Source organism: Astyanax mexicanus, chromosome 1, assembly GCF_023375975.1.
Source record: "Astyanax mexicanus isolate ESR-SI-001 chromosome 1, AstMex3_surface, whole genome shotgun sequence".
In the NCBI taxonomy this organism is placed as follows: Eukaryota; Metazoa; Chordata; class Actinopteri; order Characiformes; family Acestrorhamphidae; genus Astyanax; species Astyanax mexicanus.
The window spans coordinates 1,518,164-1,533,424 of NC_064408.1; the positions used below are offsets into that span (position 1 = coordinate 1,518,164).

Here is a 15,261-nt window from a genome sequence, read left to right on the forward strand (position 1 = left end):
GAAGTTTGTTTCAGTGTTTGAGAAATTAACAGAGCAGTTCATTTTAAGTGCTCAGGTAGAGTAGGGCAGAGTGGGGTAGAGTAGGGCAGAGTGGGGTAGAGTAGGGCAGAGTGAGGTAGAGTAGGGCAGAGTGAGGTAGAGTAGGGCAGAGTGGGGTAGAGTAGGGCAGAGTGGGGTAGAGTAGGGCAGAGTGAGGTAGAGTAGGGCAGAGTGAGGTAGAGTAGGGCAGAGTGGGGTAGAGTAGGGCAGAGTGGGGTAGAGTAGGGCAGAGTGAGGTAGAGTAGGGCAGAGTGAGGTAGAGTAGGGCAGAGTGAGGTAGAGTAGGGCAGAGTGGGGTAGAGTAGGGCAGAGTGAGGTAGAGTAGGGCAGAGTGAGGTAGAGTAGGGCAGAGTGAGGTAGAGTAGGGCAGAGTGGGGTAGAGTAGGGCAGAGTGAGGTAGAGTAGGGCAGAGTGAGGTAGAGTAGGGCAGAGTGAGGTAGAGTAGGGCAGAGTGAGGTAGAGTAGGGCAGAGTGGGGTAGAGTAGGGCAGAGTGGGGTAGAGTAGGGCAGAGTGGGGTAGAGTAGGGCAGATTGGGGTAGAGTAGGGCAGAGTGGGGTAGAGTAGGGCAGAGTGAGGTAGAGTAGGGCAGAGTGAGGTAGAGTAGGGCAGAGTGAGGTAGAGTAGGGCAGAGTGGGGTAGAGTAGGGCAGAGTGGGGTAGAGTAGGGCAGAGTGGGGTAGAGTAGGGCAGATTGGGGTAGAGTAGGGCAGAGTGGGGTAGAGTAGGGCAGAGTGAGGTAGAGTAGGGCAGAGTGAGGTAGAGTAGGGCAGAGTGAGGTAGAGTAGGGCAGAGTGGGGTAGAGTAGGGCAGAGTGGGGTAGAGTAGGGCAGAGTGAGGTAGAGTAGGGCAGAGTGGGGTAGAGTAGGGCAGAGTGAGGTAGAGTAGGGCAGAGTGGGGTAGAGTAGGGCAGAGTGAGGTAGAGTAGGGCAGAGTGGGGTAGCGTAGGGCAGAGTGAGGTAGAGTAGGGCAGAGTGGGGTAGCGTAGGGCAGAGTGAGGTAGAGTAGGGCAGAGTGAGGTAGAGTAGGGCAGAGTGGGGTAGCGTAGGGCAGAGTGAGGTAGCGTAGGGCAGAGTGAGGTAGAGTAGGGCAGAGTGGGGTAGAGTAGGGCAGAGTGAGGTAGAGTAGGGCAGAGTGAGGTAGAGTAGGGCAGAGTGAGGTAGAGTAGGGCAGAGTGGGGTAGAGTAGGGCAGAGTGAAGTAGAGTAGGGCAGAGTAGGGCAGAGTGAGGTAGAGTAGGGCAGAGTGGGGTAGAGTAGGGCAGAGTGAAGTAGAGTAGGGCAGAGTAGGGCAGAGTGAGGTAGAGTAGGGCAGAGTGAGGTAGAGTAGGGCAGAGTGGGGTAGAGTAGGGCAGAGTGAAGTAGAGTAGGGCAGAGTGAGGTAGAGTAGGGCAGAGTGAGGTAGAGTAGGGCAGAGTGGGGTAGAGTAGGGCAGAGTGGGGTAGCGTAGGGCAGAGTGAGGTAGAGTAGGGCAGAGTGAGGTAGAGTAGGGCAGAGTGAGGTAGAGTGAGGCAAATGGAGACAAAGCAAGGCAGAGTGAGGTAGAGTGAGGCAGAGTGATTTAAAGTGAGGCAGAGTGAGTTAGAGGTTATAGAACAGCATTACCCACAGTTCACAGTTTTTGTTTGTATCGTTTACGTCTTTTGTCATTGAGCTAGATTAGCTTAGATGAATTTTAGCGGAATATGAAGCTAAAGTAAAGGGTGCACTGGGTCTATAATGCAGTTTTAAGGCCATTTAAGGTGGAATGGCTAAATCCTGTTAGCATAAAAGTAGCGAGTCTCAGTTTTATTCTTCTTTTTACAAGCGTTCTCTTCACCTGGATCGTTAGATAAAATTAGAGTTTCTCTGAGTTTTTCTGTTTCTTCTGTTAAATTTACGGAGTTTCTGTATCAGACGGAGTCTCCACATCACTCCACTGAGTTTCCTTCAGAAGATCATCTGAACAGAGATGGCGTCTCCTAGTAAGACGGAGGACGTCTACCAGACCCTCCACCATCCTCCAGCAGTGAAGAACCTCCACCCAGAACCCGGTGAGACCCAGCATTACCCAACACCACCACCACCAGAACTATGATCACAATTTTATATTAATTTTATATAATTTACTAATTTAATTTAATCTTAATTTCATAAAGTCCTGCTGAATTCCGTCTCCTACAGGATCAGAGAGGAGCAGCAAGCTGATGATGATGCTGATGATCTTTAACTCTCTGTTATTGATCGCTGGATTGATCCTGATCGGACTCTTTTACAGTAAGATCTTTTAATTATCCTGAGATAACGTTTAAACTCAGCTGATACTGATCAGTGCTGGACTGAGAATAGCAACCACCAAACAATACCGTAGAAACCTCTTAAAAAATACCTAGCAACACCGCAGCAGCCTCTTAGCATCGCCAAAGCAACCACCTTAAAAATAGCTAGCCCCACCTAACCTACCAACCTGCATTGTCCTAGGATACACCTAACAAATAATTGTGAACCGTGTCCTGTCTGTAGTGTCCTGTGGGCAGCATTCTGTGGGCTTTGTCCTGTTAGCTGTGTCCTGTTGGCTGTGTCCTGTGGTCAGTGTCCTGTCTGTAGTATCCTGTTTGTAGAGTTATGTGGGCAGTGTCCTCTGGGCAGCGACCTGTCTGTAGTGTCCTGTTAGCCGTGTCCTGTGAGCAGTGTCCTGTGGGAAGCGTTCTGTTGGTGGCTTGTTGGAGGAGTCCTATGGGTGGTGTCCTGTGGGCAGCATCCTGTCTGTCGTGTCCAGCTCATCACTCACTAACACCTCATACACCACCACATGCTAATCACTGCTAATCACTGCTGTATCTGATCCACTCACTGTACCACCAGCTCAACACTCACTAACACCTCATACACCACCACCATGCTAATCACTGCTGTATCTGATCCACTCACTGTACCACCAGCTCAACACCCACTAAAACCTTATACACCACCACCATGCTAATCACTGCTAATCACTGCTGTATCTGATCCACTCACTGTACCACCAGCTCAACACTCACTAACACCTCATACACCACCACCATGCTAATCACTGCTAATCACTGCTGTATCTGATCCACTCACTGTACCACCAGCTCAACACTCACTAACACCTCATACACCACCACCATGCTAATGTTGTGAAGGATTAGATGGATAAACACTGCTGATCTGCAATCAGACTTGCAGCAGATGAAACATGAAACCTGAGGAAACACTTGTTTCTCAGCGAGAAGATCAAACCTCGAGAGGAACAATGTTTCAAAAGAGGAAACCACAGTTCTGTGGCTGTTTTTTCAAAGCAACAAACGTGTGACAAAATAACTGATGGTGGACTGTGTTTTTAAACCTCCTTCACTTGCAGCTTTTAACTTCATTTCTCATAAACTATGTATCTAATTTCTAGCAAAACCCTAGCAACCACCAACCGATACACTACAAACCTCTTAACAAATGCCAGGCAACACTCTAGCAGCCACTTAGCATCACCAAAGCAACCACCTTAGATATACCTAGCCACACCTACCCACCATCTAGCAATGTCCTAGAAACCACCTTGTGAGTCCTGTCTGTAGTGTCCTGTGGGCAGTGTCCTGTCTGTAGTGTCCTGTGCACAGCGTCTTGTGGGCAGTGTCCGGTCTTTAGTGTGCTGTGGGCAGCATCCTGTCTGTAGTGTTCTGTGGGCAACATCCTGTCTGTAGTGTCCTGTGGGCAGCGACCTGTCTGTAGCGTCCTGTGGGCAGCGACCTGTCTGTAGCGTCCTGTGGGCAGTGTCCTGTCTGTAGTGTCCTGTGGGCAGTGTCCTGTCTGTAGCGTCCTGTGGGCAGCAGCCTGTCTGTATTGTCCTGTGGGCAGTGTCATGTCTGTAGTGTCCTGTGGGCAGCAGCCTGTCTGTAGTGTCCTGTGGGCAGTTTCATGTCTGTAGTGTCCTGTGGGCAGCAGCCTGTCTGTAGTGTCCTGTAGGCAGCAAACTAGCAATGTCCTAGAAACCACCTTGTGAGCAGAGTCCTGTCTGTAGTGTCCTGTGGGCAGTGTCCTGTCTGTAGTGTCCTGTGGGCAGCATCCGGTCTGTAGTTTCCTGTGGGCAGCGTCCTGTCTGTAGTTTCCTTTGGGCAGCGTCCGGTCTGTAGTGTCCTGTGGGCAGCGTCCTGTCTGTAGTGTCCTGTGGGCAGCGTCTGATCTGTAGTGTCCTGTGGACAGCGCCCTGTCTGTAGTGTCCTGTGCACAGCGTCTTGTGGGCAGTGTCCGGTCTTTAGTGCCCTGTGGGCAGCATCCTGTCTGTACTGTCCTGTATTTAGCATCCTGTCTGTAGTGTCCTGTGCACAGCGTCTTGTGGGCAGTGTCCGGTCTTTAGTGTCCTGTGGGCAGCATCCTGTCTGTAGTGTTCTGTGGGCAACATCCTGTCTGTAGCGTCCTGTGGGCAGCGACCTGTCTGTAGCGGCCTCTGGACAGTGTCCTGTCTGTAGTGTCCTGTGGGCAGTGTCCTGTCTGTAGTGTCCTGTGGGCAGCAGCCTGTCTGTAGTGTCCTGTGGGCAATGTCATGTCTGTACTGTCCTGTGGGCAGTTTCCTGTCTGTAGTGTCCTGTGGGCAGCAACCTGTCTGTAATGTCCTGTAGGCAGCATCTTGAGGGCAACATCCTGTCTGTAGTGTCCTGTGGGCAGCAGCCTGTCTGTAGTGTCCTGTGAGCAGTGTCCTGTCTGTAGTCTCCTGTATGAAGTGTCCAGTGGGAAGTGGCCTGTGGGCACCATTCTGTTGGCAGAGTCTTGTGGGGGGTGTCCTGTTGGTGGAGTCCTGTGTACAATGTCCTGTGGGCATCCTGTGAGTAGTACCCTGTAGGATGTATCCTGTTGGTAGTGTAAACTGTGCAGCCATAGATTTCTAGCAACAGCTTAGCAACCACCTTACAAATACCTAGCCACACCCGACCTACCAACTAGCAATGTCCTAGAAACCACCTTACAAAAAAAAAAAAAAAAACTAAAACAGTAAATCTAAATAACTTAACTTATATTAAACAATCATATCCAGACTGTAGTACTAACACTTCAAGCCTAAAGATTGGTTTACTTAATATTAGATCTCTAAATTCAAAAGCAGTTCTGGTGAATGAAATGATAACTGATCAGAAATTCGATGTTCTGTGTCTGACAGAAACCTGGATTAGGCCAAATGAATATGTAGCATTAAATGAAGCCACCCCTGCAGGCTATAATTATATACACAATCCGAGATTGTCCGGTAGAGGAGGTGGGGTCTGCATACTTTTCAGAAGTCCCTTAGTTAGCAATCAGAAACACTATGATAATTTTACTTCTTTTGAGCTTCTTTACACCAATATAATTAATCCAGTTACAAAAAAGAATGCATTTTCTTTAATTAATATCTACAGACCACCAGGGCCCTATTTAGAATTTTTAAAAGAATTTAGTGATTTTGTCACAGACTTAGCAGTAAGTAGTGATAAAGTGATTATAGTTGGAGACTTCAACATTCATTTCGAAAAATTGGATGATCCATTAAAAAAGGCATTCACATCGATTTTAGACTCAGTTGGTATCATTCAAAATATAACAGGACCTACTCATTACTGTAATCATACTCTGGATTTAGTTTTGACCCTGGGTGTGAGCATAGATAACCCGAATATTCGTTCTCAAACCTCCGCAATTTCAGATCATTACCTTATTTCATTTAAATTACATCTTAGTCATAATATACATACATCCCCTAGCTACTCTATAAAACGTTCAATTACGCCTTTTACAGCCCAACAATTTACAGATAAGCTTCCAGACTTATCAACTCTAATGTACTCTCCTATAGACCCAGTAGAACTAGACAAACTAACCGAAGGTTTAGAAAATACCTTTCGCTCTACCTTAGATGTTGTAGCACCCCTTAAACACAAAATAGAGAGACAGAAAAAGCTCGCACCGTGGTACAATGATCAAACTCGTACCTTAAAGCAGTTAGTACGTAATTTAGAGCGTAAATATCGATCAACTAAACTGGAAGTGTTTCACTCTGCGTGGAAAGACAGTCTTGTTAAATATAGAAAAGAACTAAATAAAGCCCGCTCAGCGTATCTGACCTCACAGATCGAGATTAATAAAAATAATCCTAGAGTTCTCTTTAGTGTTATTTCCAAATTAACTAAAAACCAGGCAGGTACTGAACCTCAGATTCCAGCCATTCACACCAGCAACGATTTTATGGACTTCTTCAATAATAAAATTGAAAACATTCGGGATAAAATTAAACAGATAAATATTACATCCTCTCTGTCATCTGGTCTGGCTGATCTAGAACAAAACCCTGTTACTGAAGTTAGGTTGGAAGTCTTTAACCCACTTCCACAGCTAGAACTAGAGAAAATGATCTCCTCTTCAAACAGCACAACCTGCACACTTGATGCTGTTCCCACAAAATTATTAAAACAGGTACTGCCAGATATAATTAAACCTCTGTTAATGATAGTAAACTCATCGCTCGCCCTGGGCCATGTACCCAAAGCCTTTAAAACAGCTGTAATTAAACCTCTGATCAAGAAACCAAATCTTGATCCTAGTGTACTGTCTAACTATAGACCTATTTCAAACTTACCCTTTATTTCTAAGATTTTAGAAAAAGCTGTAGCCCAACAACTTTGCTCTTACCTGCAAAGAAACCAGATCTATGAAAAATTTCAATCTGGATTTAGGCCTTATCATAGCACTGAGACAGCTTTAGTTAGAATAACAAACGATCTACTTATAGCCGCCGACCAAGGCTGTGTTTCCTTACTCGTACTTCTCGATCTGAGCGCAGCCTTTGATACAATAGATCATACTATCCTTTTAGAAAGACTAGAGAACATGGTCGGTGTAACCGGAACTGCCTTAGCATGGTTTAAATCGTACTTAACCGATCGCTATCAGTTTGTGAGGATAAATGATATGTCTTCCAGTTATACCAAGGTAAGATATGGAATTCCACAAGGCTCTATATTAGGACCGTTATTATTTACATTATATATGCTCCCACTGGGCAAAGTTATTAGAAAACACAATGTGAATTTTCATTGTTATGCGGATGACACGCAGCTCTTCATATCAGCCAAACCTGATGACAGAGTGAGATTAAAGAAAATCGAGGATTGTGTAGAAGATGTAAAATCATGGCTGTCGCACAACTTCCTCCTATTAAATAGTGATAAAACAGAAGTTCTCCTATTAGGCCCCAAAGCTGCTAGAAATAAATTATCAGACTTAATGCTAAATCTGGCTGACTTCTCAGCCACCCCTGGTTCAGCAGCTAAAAACCTTGGAGTTATCATAGATTCAGATCTAGCATTCGATAAACACATATCTAATGTTACTAGAACAGCTTTTCTACACCTCCGTAATATTGCCAAGCTAAGAAATGCCCTATCACTGCATGACGCAGAAAAATTAGTACATGCCTTTATTACCTCAAGGCTAGATTATTGTAATGCGCTACTGTCTGGATGTTCCGGCAGTAACTTAAATAAACTTCAGCTAGTTCAAAATGCTGCAGCCAGGGTCCTTACTAAAACTAGAAAATTTGACCATATTAGTCCAGTACTATCAGCACTGCACTGGCTTCCAGTCAAATTCCACATAGACTATAAAGTTCTCCTGTTAACGTATAAAGCCCTACACGGACTCGCTCCTGAGTATTTACAAGACCTCATCTCCTGTTATGAACCACCGCGATTACTCAGATCTCAGGGTGCTGGTTTATTAGTAGTGCCTAAAATTCAGAGGAGCTCTGCAGGAGGAAGAGCTTTCTCTTATAAAGCGCCTCAACTCTGGAATAATCTCCCCGAATATGTTCGGGACTCAGACACAGTCTCAATCTTTAAGTCTAGACTGAAAACTTACTTGTTTAGTTTAGCTTTTGGTAATTAATGTTTTTCCCTTTAGATAAGGTTGCAGATTCAGGGGTTCATGGACAGAGGAAATTGTGGTAAACTGAGATGCTGGTGCTGTTGTTCTCCCACTGCACACGGTCACTCAGGTTTGTGGACGGTGGAGTGGGTGGATGCTGGTGTTTCAGGGTGCCTCCATGTCTATGTTACCTTCTGGCTCTCTGCCTTTAGTTAGGCTGTTTTATTCAGTTCTGCCGGAGTCATTTGCCACACTCTGATAATGTTTTAATATTCTCAGTTTTGCATAAATCCAGTCAAAACTAATTCCATCTCTCTGCTTTCCTCCGAGTTACTGACTGCCCACCTGTCTGACCCGATACCGATGTTGGACCCTCAGGCTCTCGCGTCTCCTGTCCAGCCAGACTGATGGAAGTTTCTGAAGTCAGCTCTTCTCCACCACCACCACAGATCAGCTGCTCATCGACCATCTTACTCTCCACTACTGATTACATCCAAGCCATTAGTGGCGCTATTACACTCCTGAATACATAAAACCTATATGGATGTATAAAAGACTTTTTAAATTTTAATTTAAAAGCCGTTTGACCAGTGGTAGGATGGTCCCCCCTCAAATGTGAGTCTTGGTCCTCCCAAGGTTTCTTCCTCCTCCTGCAGCTCTGAGGGAGTTTTTCCTTGCCTCCGCGCTCACTGGGGGTTCTGTATTCTGTATTTTCTATGTGTAATGTTTTGCCTGATTCTTTGTCCTGTAATCATGTTTCTGTAAAGCTGCTTTGTGCCAACACCTGTTGTAAAAAGCGCTATACAAATAAATTTGATTTGATTTGATTTGATTACAACTAGCGAGCACACAACCACCAGGAAATACCCTAGAAACATATTACCAAATACCAAGCAACACCCTTGCAGCCACTTAGCATCGCCAAAGCAACCACCTTACAAATTCCTAGCCACACCCAACCTACCAACTAGCAACATCCTAGAAACCGTTTTTCAAATAAATAGCTACTGCCATATCACCATATAACCCACCTAGCAATACCCTAGAAAACACCAAATACCTATAGTTTGTTGCTAAACCTGCTCCACTCGTAACTCATTTGTTGTGCAGTTCTGATGAAGGATTTGTTGTTTGTCATTTTTTCAGGGCCGGTATTGGAGGAGAATAAAGGGGCGTGGCTTCTACATGACAATTCTTTCTACCTTATCTTGGAGGCAGAGGGGAACTGTACTAAAGCAGCGAACTTCTGTAGCGCCAAAGCATCCAACATTAGACTCGCTGTACTCACACCTGAACTGAGGGTAATTTATCACCTGAGTAATAATTATAATAATCAGATTCACTGATCAGATTCAGACTATAGATGGATTTTATTACCATTAGCATGAGAGACTAACAAATACCTAACAACACCCCATAAACCACCTAATGATATACTAGTAACCAGATAGCAGCAACCTATAAACTACATATACAGTACACATATAAACTGATATATCACAACGTCCTAAAAAACAATTAACAATACTCTAAACCACCAACAAATATCTAGCAACACCATGGTAACCACCTAGCAATACCCTATAAACAGTTGACAGTGCATTTGCTTACAGGACTGGCTGATTACTCAGGCTAAAGGAAGGAGGCTACTGGTTGCACAGGTGAGCATAAACCACTGGGGTTTGTAGTGGAGTGATCTGGGGGTGAGTAACTGACTGTAGAGTGATGTGGGGAGTGTAGTGGAGTGATCTGGGGGTGAGTAACTGACTGTAGAGTGATGTGGGGAGTGTAGTGGGGTGATCTGGGGGTGAGTAACTGACTGTAGAGTGATGTGGGGAGTGTAGTGGAGTGATCTGGGGGTGAGTAACTGACTTTAGAGTGATGTGGGGAGTGTAGTGGAGTGACCTGGGGTGAATAACTGATTGTGGAGTGATGGGGAGTGTAGTGGAGTGATCTGGGGGTGAGTAACTGACTGTAGAGTGATATGGGGAGTGTAGTGGAGTGATCTGGGGGTAAGTATCTGACTGTGAAGTGATGTGGGGAGTGTAGTGGAGTGATCTGGGGGTGAGTAACTGACTGTAGAGTGATATGGGGAGTGTAGTGGAGTGATCTGGGGGTGAGTAACTGACTGTGGAGTGATGTGGGGAGTGTAGTGGAGTGATCTGGGGGTGAGTAACTGACTGTAGAGTGATGTGGGGAGTGTAGTGGAGTGATCTGGGGGTGAGTAACTGACTGTAGAGTGATGTGGGGAGTGTAGTGGGGTGATCTGGGGGTGAGTAACTGACTGTAGAGTGATGTGGGGAGTGTAGTGGAGTGATCTGGGGGTGAGTAACTGACTTTAGAGTGATGTGGGGAGTGTAGTGGAGTGATCTGGGGGTGAGTAACTGACTGTAGAGTGATGGGGAGTGTAGTGGAGTGATCTGGGGGTGAGTAACTGACTGTAGAGTGATATGGGGAGTGTAGTGGAGTGATCTGGGGGTGAGTAACTGATTGTGGAGTGATGGGGAGTGTAGTGGAGTGATCTGGGGGTGAGTAACTGACTGTAGAGTGATGTGGGGAGTGTAGTGGAGTGATCTGGGGGTGAGTAACTGACTGTAGAGTGATGTGGGGAGTGTAGTGGAGTGATCTGGGGTGAGTAACTGACTGTAGAGTGATGTGGGGAGTATCGTGGAGTGATCTGGGGGTGAGTAACTGACTGTAGAGTGATGTGGGGAGTGTAGTGGAGTGATCTGGGGGTGAGTAACTGACTGTAGAGTGATGTGGGGAGTATAGTAGAGTGATCTGGGGGTGAGTAACTGACTGTAGAGTGATGTGGGGAGTGTAGTGGAGTGATCTGGGGGTGAGTAACTGGCTGTAGAATGATGTGGGGAGTGTAGTGGAGTGATCTGGGGGTGAGTAACTGACTGTAGAGTGATGTGGGGAGTGTAGTGGAGTGATCTGGGGGTGAGTAACTGACTGTAGAGTGATGTGGGGAGTGTAGTGGAGTGATCTGGGGGTGAGTAACTGACTGTAGAGTGATGTAGGGAGTGTAGTGGAGTGATCTGGGGGTGAGTAACTGACTGTAGAGTGATGTGGGGAGTGTAGTGGAGTGATCTGGGGGTGAGTAACTGACTGTAGAGTGATGTGGGGAGTGGAGTGGAGTGATCTGGGGGTGAGTAACTGATTGTGGAGTGATGGGGAGTGTAGTGGAGTGATCTGGGGGTGAGTAACTGACTGTAGAGTGATGTGGGGAGTGTAGTGGAGTGATCTGGGGGTGAGTAACTGACTGTAGAGTGATGTGGGGAGTGTAGTGGGGTGATCTGGGGGTGAGTAACTGACTGTAGAGTGATGTGGGGAGTGTAGTGGAGTGATCTGGGGGTGAGTAACTGACTTTAGAGTGATGTGGGGAGTGTAGTGGAGTGACCTGGGGTGAATAACTGATTGTGGAGTGATGGGGAGTGTAGTGGAGTGATCTGGGGGTGAGTAACTGACTGTAGAGTGATATGGGGAGTGTAGTGGAGTGATCTGGGGGTAAGTATCTGACTGTGAAGTGATGTGGGGAGTGTAGTGGAGTGATCTGGGGGTGAGTAACTGACTGTAGAGTGATATGGGGAGTGTAGTGGAGTGATCTGGGGGTGAGTAACTGACTGTGGAGTGATGTGGGGAGTGTAGTGGAGTGATCTGGGGGTGAGTAACTGATTGTGGAGTGATGGGGAGTGTAGTGGAGTGATCTGGGGGTGAGTAACTGACTGTAGAGTGATGTGGGGAGTGTAGTGGAGTGATCTGGGGGTGAGTAACTGACTGTAGAGTGATGTGGGGAGTGTAGTGGAGTGATCTGGGGGTGAGTAACTGATTGTGGAGTGATGGGGAGTGTAGTGGAGTGATCTGGGGGTGAGTAACTGACTGTAGAGTGATGTGGGGAGTGTAGTGGAGTGATCTGGGGGTGAGTAACTGACTGTAGAGTGATGTGGGGAGTATAGTAGAGTGATCTGGGGGTGAGTAACTGACTGTAGAGTGATGTGGGGAGTATCGTGGAGTGATCTGGGGGTGAGTAACTGACTGTAGAGTGATGTGGGGAGTGTAGTGGAGTGATCTGGGGGTGAGTAACTGACTGTAGAGTGATGTGGGGAGTATAGTAGAGTGATCTGGGGGTGAGTAACTGACTGTAGAGTGATGTGGGGAGTGTAGTGGAGTGATCTGGGGGTGAGTAACTGGCTGTAGAATGATGTGGGGAGTGTAGTGGAGTGATCTGGGGGTGAGTAACTGACTGTAGAGTGATGTGGGGAGTGTAGTGGAGTGATCTGGGGGTGAGTAACTGACTGTAGAGTGATGTGGGGAGTGTAGTGGAGTGATCTGGGGGTGAGTAACTGACTGTAGAGTGATGTAGGGAGTGTAGTGGAGTGATCTGGGGGTGAGTAACTGACTGTAGAGTGATGTGGGGAGTGTAGTGGAGTGATCTGGGGGTGAGTAACTGACTGTAGAGTGATGTGGGGAGTGGAGTGGAGTGATCTGGGGGTGAGTAACTGATTGTGGAGTGATGGGGAGTGTAGTGGAGTGATCTGGGGGTGAGTAACTGACTGTAGAGTGATGTGGGGAGTGTAGTGGAGTGATCTGGGGGTGAGTAACTGACTGTAGAGTGATGTGGGGAGTGTAGTGGAGTGATCTGGGGGTAAGTATCTGACTGTGAAGTGATGTGGGGAGTGTAGTGGAGTGATCTGGGGGTGAGTAACTGACTGTAGAGTGATGTGGGGAGTGTAGTGGAGTGATCTGGGGTGAGTAACTGACTGTAGAGTGATGTGGGGAGTATAGTGGAGTGATCTGGGGGTGAGTAACTGACTGTAGAGTGATGTGGGGAGTGTAGTGGAGTGATCTGGGGGTGAGTAACTGACTGTAGAGTGATGTGGGGAGTATAGTGGAGTGATCTGGGGGTGAGTAACTGACTGTAGAGTGATGTGGGGAGTGTAGTGGAGTGATCTGGGGGTGAGTAGCTGACTGTAGAGTGATGTGGGGAGTGTAGTGGAGTGATCTGGGGGTGAGTATCTGACTGTAGAGTGATGTGGGGAGTGTAGAGGAGTGATCTGGGGGTGAGTAACTGACTGTAGTTGTAACTCTACAGGATGAGAGTGTGAGTGGGTGTAAACTGGTTGGAGATCAGGTGAGCTTGGAGACGCCGTTCATCCCTGGAGAAGAACAAGGCTGGGTGTGTGAACACCTTCACCAGGTAAGGGGGAGTGGTTTACACTAATAGGCGGAGTTTTGATTAATAATTGATGATTCGTACATGTTTGTTCTTCCCTCAGGTGTTTCTAAATCAGAATGTTCTGAAACTTTCTAGGAAATCTTTAGCAACCACCTAGCGACACCATAGAAACCAATTAAAGGTCTCATTCCATTGTTTTTTCCATCATGTTAAAATGTCTAGTTGTGGCTCTAGTATGAAAGAATACCATGTGAGAACGATAGAATTTTAGCTCTTGCTCATGAATATTCATACATGCAAACATATCGCCTCTGATTGGCTAACAGCACTGCAACACCAGGAGGCAGCGAGATGAACAACAGTTATAAACATTTTAAAATAAAGATATTTTTACACTAATAACAGTCTTTACAATGTATTACAATATATTCGCACAAATAACACAGGAATGAACTGCATGCTGTTCCTAGCGCTATTAGTTATCTCCTATCTGACGAGACGGCGCCGCCCGGCTTCAGCTCTGCCAGTAGGAGGTCCCGAGCCCAGGTGGGCGGGGCCATGAATACTAATTGACGGGTCGATGTAGACACGGTGCTTTTCCTGATCGACTCGTTTTTCTGAATATTTGCAGACAATATCAGACAATATCACATCATAGTTAATGATCTCTCACCAGGAGGTTCACTACCATAATGTGGCCTCTGAGAGACGTTTATAGACACCTTTACACCCTCAGTGTCTACCATTTTGAAAAGAAAGTATACTTACGAGCATTAAAAGTATGTTTCAATTAGGTAAAGAATACTAAAAGTACATTTTCAATTCAATTTTCAAGCAATATGCTTTAAATAAAACGTTGTGTTGATTAAAACAATGTATTGGCATTAAATGCTGCTTAAAGTGCACTTTAGTGTAGGTGGTTTTTTTTTTTTTTGTTTTTGTTTTTTTACCATTAGCACTAAAGTATTAAATTTACAAATATATACTTCAAGTGTATTACAAATTATATTTAAAAAACACAAACTTAAATCTATCTTAAATCTGCTTAAGTTTGCAGAAGAAAAAAGCGCTCAGATGCACAACCTCATACTCTTAATGTTGTATTTAAATTAAGCTTAATTACAGTTATAGAAATAGGCTTACGTTGCCATAAGTTGTTCCAAAATTGTACATTTATTATGTATTTAAATAATATTAACTTTTATGCTGAAAGTATGTAAAACAAAATAGACTTAAATTCACTTTTCTTTTACAAGAGTAATCAGAGATTTGTGTTAATCCAGGCTGTGATGTGGGTTTTTATTGCAGTATTTGTGTTAAAAACGTTGAATGGTAATGCAGGTTAAACAGGATGTTTCAGAACTCAATCCTAGAAGCGTTTCTTTTACTCCCTCAATTTTAAATACCCCTGATTTACAGAAATTATCTGGGCCACCCGGACCACCTGGACCTCAAGGACCACCTGGACCAGTGGGACCAATAGGAGCACGTGGACCACCAGGACAAACTGGACCACGTGGACCACCTGGAGCACCTGGACCAAGTGGATAAATGTAATATAACAAATGACTTGTGATTTAAAAATACATTTTTCCTGCATTATTTCCTGCATTAAATGAGAAATATACTGTAATATGAATAGAGTCTTGTGTGTACAGATTCCCTGTATGGATCTGTATAGACTCCTGTATTAAACCACCATCAGATCAACAGCTATGCTCTTAACTCCGCCCATCTTCCTCCACCTGATGGGAGGAGATCACCAGAAGTAATAAAGAAAAAATAATTCTTAAAATATATAAATATACATCTGTAATGCACTTAATTTGCCTGTGTGAAAGAAAGAAAGATGCCATACAAATAAACTTTCCTTGCATTAAACTTCTCCTACTTATCTCTACAATCTCTAACAGTAAGAACTGAAGGGTTAAATGTAGGAGGAACAGTGGAATTACTGTAGAATTAAAGAATTTCTCCTCAGGATTTTTTATAGAGATTCTCCTTAATATTTTAATTTTTTGAGAATAATCTGACCACAACCTCATGACTTCAAGTTGAATCAAGTGTAACACTAGAATGACCAAGTTCTCCATCCTCAGCTTTTCTAGCTTTAAAACAGTAAGTATCCATTACTCTGATACACTGTTTAAACTCAAAT

At 45.2% G+C, this 15,261-nt stretch overlaps 1 protein-coding gene across 1 annotated transcript; it reads left to right on the forward strand.

Annotated features, from left to right (window-relative positions):
• The first annotated feature begins 1,922 nt into the window (after window positions 1-1,922).
• LOC111190854 (uncharacterized) lies at window positions 1,923-14,988 on the forward strand. The gene is made up of 6 exons (XM_049465659.1): window positions 1,923-2,067; window positions 2,198-2,290; window positions 9,071-9,225; window positions 9,538-9,585; window positions 13,020-13,124; window positions 14,523-14,988. Exons 1-6 carry the CDS (start codon window positions 1,986-1,988, stop codon window positions 14,652-14,654), a joined length of 615 nt encoding a protein of 204 aa, XP_049321616.1. The 5' UTR covers window positions 1,923-1,985; the 3' UTR covers window positions 14,655-14,988.
• Window positions 14,989-15,261: the final 273 nt, after the last annotated feature.